The sequence below is a fragment of the Aphis gossypii genome, chromosome X (genome assembly GCF_020184175.1).
Source record: "Aphis gossypii isolate Hap1 chromosome X, ASM2018417v2, whole genome shotgun sequence".
NCBI lineage: Eukaryota > Metazoa > Arthropoda > Insecta > Hemiptera > Aphididae > Aphis > Aphis gossypii.
Window position 1 is genome coordinate 47,065,073 of NC_065533.1, and position 6,233 is coordinate 47,071,305.

Sequence of the window (6,233 nt, forward strand, 5' to 3'; positions counted from 1 at the left end):
ATATAGACTATAGAGTCGTCTCTTTTAAACACAAATAAAATCACGTATTACGAGTCCCTCATGCTTAGACTCGAACTGACAATACATATAGACATATAGTACTATGTTATATGCCCATAATCTCTTTTCTTATATACCTTGCTCTTAATATAATATACGCCATTTCCGGTGCGTCGATAAATTACTGTCTAGTGTCTATGTTTATAGAAAGAACATCATCCTCAAAATATTTGATCGAATAATACCAACAATATCTATAGCTATATATACCGTATACATACGTCCAAATTTCTTAGTCATTACCCGCCGTGCACGTGTGAGACACAATTACACAAACGCAACACATTTTATAACAATTCATTTGAATTTTGAATGCGCGGTGGGTGGTAAGTACACATAGTAGATGGATAATACATTAGTGTACTATATAGGTAATATGTGCTGTTCTCAAATATCTGCAGAAAATAAAAAATAAATGTATAACGTTACCTACCTATATAATGATGAATTGTGACGTTATTCACTAGGGATTATAGACGTAGGTACCTGTACAAAACAATCTACACTATTATAGAAAATCGGTCAATAAATCCGCATTCCGCATTTGACGCCAGACATCCGAGTAAATAATAATAATAAATAACTGTGACCAATAAAAACTTTTGGATAGGTACACTGAACAACTGCGTTATAAAAATAAAATAAATGTTATAACTTATAACACTGATTGTATGTGAATATTATTATTATATAATACTGCATGACAGTGTATGTTGTATGTGAATTTATATAAATCCAATTTACTAGAGATTGTAATACAGTTGTGCTGCACGTTTTAACGTGTACACGCGCGTCCCCAGTACCCATTTAACTTTTCGTGTTTTTGCAAAAACACAGCACGATTGCCCTCTATAGAATAAAGATTTTCTTTTAAAAATTTTCCAATACACAACATAATAAACGGTATCTAATATCTATAGTATTTTCCCAATATGCGTAAAATAAAGCGTACGTAATTTTTAATACTTTAATATTTTTAAATGGTTTATAGTGTATTAACGTCATAATGTGAAACACTTTTCAATAAATCCAATTATATACTCTATTGTTATCAGTCCTAGGACTGAAAAATTGAGAAGGAAAATAGATGACCATCAACCGTATTTGCGTGGAGCGAAAATATTCATTTTTATTGATAATACTAATATTCCTAAAATAATTTATTATTTAATATTTTTATCTATATCATTAATAAAACCACTTTTATCGTCCGATGTCGAAGTAGTTATGTTATAATATAACATTTAAAGTATTTATTTATTATGTTTGTGTTTTTTTTTTTTAATTCTAATTAAGCTCGGGCTCTAACTTTCGATACTGGGTTCTTGAAGGTTTTTCATTTTTTGGCGGTATGGTACTCAATAATAATACCTACAATTATTTTTTTGAATTCGGGCATTTAGGTTGAATATATTAATAGTATTCATAGTAGTACTTAATGCTGTATGTATATTACCTTTACAGCCAGTAGCGTGTTATCGTCTGCCGTCTAATAATGAATTTATTTATAAATGAATAAATCGTAAATAGGTACGTAAATATTATCAAAAGATCCAGTGTGTACGTACAAAGGAGGTAGTATAATATTTCAAACATCATTTTTAAACTAAAACCAGTAAGTATTTTCAATTAAAGTTATATACTTTATATATCGAATAAATAATAATACATATTTTAAATTGTGTAAATTATTGATAATTTTATTCGTTTATGCGTATCAAAAGATAAATTAAATTAAAATAATTTTTAGTTTGGCGTCGCCCATAGGTTTCGCCGGCCCTGCCTGTGAATAATGTTGGTGTGATGGTTTAAGACGTTTAAATAGTAGTCAACAAAAAGCTCAATTATCCATGCAATACATTCAGTTAGTTACTGTTTTCCATATGATAAATTAATTTAAAAATTAAAAGCAATAAACATTTTAAATTAAAGAAAAAGAATATTCTGATGTATAATTTTAATTTACTTTACAAACATTATTTCCTTTTGTTCCTTTCTTTAATTTGTATTACTTTTAATTAATTCATAATTATCCATAAATAAATAAATTCACTAATGTTATGAATTGTATTATAACATAAAATTGATTACTATATTATATTGTGTATAACATATTAAACGAATTATCGATGACAAGTAAAATTCATATGTATTATAATGATGTGTTAAAAAATTTATTTATTATGATGGCCAATAATAAAGTATTCCAAAGTTCATATAATGATAGATTCTCGATACAAATATATTGTATTACATAGAACACGCTACTATATTATAGAAATAGAACGTTTTGTCACTTTCATTTTAAATAATTTTATATTCATATTATAATTTATACTATACAATAAAATAATAGAACCTTTCTTTTTTAAATTGTGTGCTTAATTTTAATACTAACATGAGGTTCAATACCTTAAATACTGATTTTCAATTATGTATAATATTTCCATTGTTTATATTTTAATGGATCTAGAAAAATATTTTAACATTCAATGACTTGTATGCATTGAATAATTTTGTAAATTATGTAAATAATTGTAGCCCCCCCCCCTCCCCCAAACATTTTTAAAGGATATCCGCTTATGCGATCAATAAATATTTCGTCGATCATTCTACAATCAACATTTTTAATTACGATTTTTTGATTTTTGTTTGTTTAATTTATAAGGTATTTTTGGAAAGCGACGTTGACTTCACATTAATGACTTAACTTTTATAGAAAATAATATAAAAATAAAATTGTATATCAATCTTACTTCAATAATAATTAAATTACTAAGTAAGCACAATCATATTATAAGCTTCTAAAATATGCCTTAATAAAAACCAAAAATGTTGACTATACCATTTATTATAAAAAAATATTTTTATTGGTAAATTTACTAAAGTAAAGTAAAATAATAAAAATACGGTAAAATATACCGTATCGTTACACAGCGTTGTCTGTAATACACTGTGTAAATAATAAATAATTTGTAGGTGATATGGTGGGTGGGAGGGAGGGGTACCTCCTTAACTGTTGAAAGGTAACGACGAGGAAACGGTCCACTGCCGATGCGATAAGATAAGTTGAAAGTTCCTATGTTGTTGTTTGGGCTTGCTGACTATAGCAATAATAGGATGCTACTATAAAAAAAAATTCGATCATAAATTATAATTTACAGCAATTCTATGCCATATGTTTACCCAATAGAGGTATATGTAATTTCCGATAACGCAATTAAGTCCTACAGTTAGAAAGTGTGCTGGTAAACAAGGATAGTAAGCGTATATCCGAGACACGACAGTGATAAGTAGGTAACACAATACTTATTTTACAATATTATTACGGTGAAATGAATCATTTCCACACAAAAATAACTGTCAGTATCTGTCATCTTCTAAATAGAGCATTTTTTTTTTTACTACGATCCGTTTTCCTTCAATAAGGATTAAAGAATATAATTAATATATTTTTAATCTGTGTTTTATTAATGAATAATAAGAAAATAACCTTCAAATTAGTAGTATAAAATTGCCGGTCCTGGAACAACCCCCGCCCTTTCCCTCACCGACAAGGATTACGTTACCTTTGCCACTTCCAAACACATTTCTTCAGCCACGTACTAACTACCTCCAACCGTACAGTGTGCCAATCGGTGACATTACATAATAAATAGACACACCTGAGTGTACGCTCACCCCCACCCTTTCACGATAGGTCGTCGTGAGAGTAGTCGCTGGTTGAATGGCAACAGTCAACCAAGTATATTCTTCAGCACCACTTGTACAATCCGCTGACTCCACTAACAAATATTTCTTACTGCGTAAAAGCGATAATCAAACTATGTTCGCCACCAAACCGTACATCCTAGGTGTTGTAGGGATGATGATGTTCATCGCCGTACTGACAATCACTGACGTCCAAGCCAAAGGTATCGTATTATAATAATTATTTATATTTTATTTTAAGATTAAATTAATTATTCCACCTTTATATTACACACAATATTAATCAATGCACGAAAATCAACATATTATTTTTTTTAGAAGGGTTTTTATAATGGGTAATGACTATTAATCTATAATTTGAAGTACATTTTTACAATAATTTTATATTTAACAGTTTGTCCGTCTAACTATCATTCGCGGTCAGCAGATAACAAATTAAACGTATTACGTAATTTGAACGATTACTATTTATATTTATTATAAATATGAATAACTTTACAATTGAGTTATTTTCTCATTTCTGATGATAAGGTTTAATTTTTCAATATCGAATGGATTTTTAGTGATATTATTTAAAATTTTACATATTAACTTATTTAAACTTTACTTTAAAATACGCACTGCAGAACTGTATTATTAAATTTGATTTATGTTTTTTTAGATGACAGATGTCGTCGACCAGTTATTCAAAATTGCAATGCTTCGGAATTTTACATCAATGGTTGGAAATTTACCGGGTGGTACTACCACACGGAGTTGAGAATGTGCAGACCTTTGTACACGCCGAATGGATTGCACACTTGCAAAGAAAACTACGAACTGCCCATAACCAGACAAATGTGCGATGACTTATGTGGTAAGTTTCAAAGTTTGTGGTTGTAGAGTATCAAAAATTATCATAATATACATATTTATTCACCTTCTTTGTCTTTTATATCGGCGCAATATATGTAATATGTATTGTATATTTTACATATATATATATACACATTATTTATAAAATTAATTCGTCTTAACGGTAGAAATTAGAAATGTTTAAAATCGAAAACTTTTTTGACTTCAGAAACATAAAAAGACGTATTATTGTTAATTAAATACATTCATCACTCCACCTCAGAATCTTAAATTCTTAGTTGAAGTCTGAAAGAGTAAAACCTTGGCGTTGTAATTTCGGCACCTCATCACGAATCAATTAAAATAAACTACAAGATTCTAAAAACTTACGATATTAATATAAGGTATTTTTTTTTTTTTTTATATATAGCTGAACCGTGCACCAGGACCAATGGTGCGCCGGGAATTTGTATGCCCAAGGACTTATGCGTAATTACTATCAGGTCATTGGGACCAATCCCTCCAAGTTCATGCGGCAGTGGCATGTTAAATTGCTGTCCCAAAGCAACTGACAAAGAGTTGTGCACTTTGCCTATAAATAATAAAAACGGGCTCGTCGAAGAGGGAGTTCTTAAAAAGAAGACGTATGGTGATGAACCTGATTACAAATACTATCTACCGTATCCTAAAAAAAAAGAGTGCACATGCGAGTAATACCTTACAGTGCCCGCACTAATAGCATTAAATGTTTCATCAGATAATATGTGTAACTGACCATTATTATTTAATATCGATATTAAAATTATTCTTTGCATGTATTTATTTGATGAAATTGTTTATTGTACTATAAATAATAAAATAAAAATTGATATTGATATTAATATTAATAGTTATTAGTTCGTTTCACGAGAAGTAATTAATTAATTATATTTTCTTAGCACAATAATACATTCATTTAAAAATATACTTAGTATGATTAAAATAATCGGTATGTTTATGAGCTCGAGGACATAACCAAACCTGTAGGTTTTCAAAATAAAGTTAAATAATCTTATGAAAATTATAGGTACATATTTAATATGTATATAAATATATTTAATTTTTATTGGTGTTTTTATTTATAAATGTCTATTGTATTTACTGTTTAAGGTTTTTATTTCTCAAAACTTTTATTTTCTGAATTATTTTTTCTAATTGTTTTCATTTCAAATCTTAGTATTTTGTGAAATAAGTAGTAAAGGGATTTTTTATTGTTGTTATTCATTCAGAAGTCAATACTAAAGGACTCAAGTTAACTGTTTATACAATTATATAAATTATTTTCAAACTAGATGATTACTATCCAAGCATTCACATAAGATTTAAGGTATCGTGTTTACAATCAATATTTAGAATAAACCTACTCATGCTATAAATATATTATATTACCTTCCCTAAATATAAAAGAATTGTGTAGCTTGGAACTTGAAATTTTGCATATTCACTCTGAAAATGATTCAGGTAATCAGTAGTATTTTGACAATTGAAATCATACAATAATAAAATATGGGTGTTTATATTTTCTAGATTTATATATGTTATACTATAAATACTATAACAACACTAACTATATATTTTATTTTTTGATT

At 28.1% G+C, this 6,233-nt stretch overlaps 1 protein-coding gene across 1 annotated transcript; it reads left to right on the top strand.

The window, feature by feature from the left end:
- The first annotated feature begins 3,413 nt into the window (after window positions 1-3,413).
- Window positions 3,414-5,440, top strand: LOC126551973 (uncharacterized). The gene is made up of 3 exons (XM_050206390.1): window positions 3,414-3,974; window positions 4,433-4,627; window positions 5,036-5,440. The coding sequence occupies exons 1-3, from the start codon at window positions 3,788-3,790 to the stop codon at window positions 5,317-5,319; spliced, it is 666 nt and encodes a 221-aa protein (XP_050062347.1). The 5' UTR covers window positions 3,414-3,787; the 3' UTR covers window positions 5,320-5,440.
- Window positions 5,441-6,233: the final 793 nt, after the last annotated feature.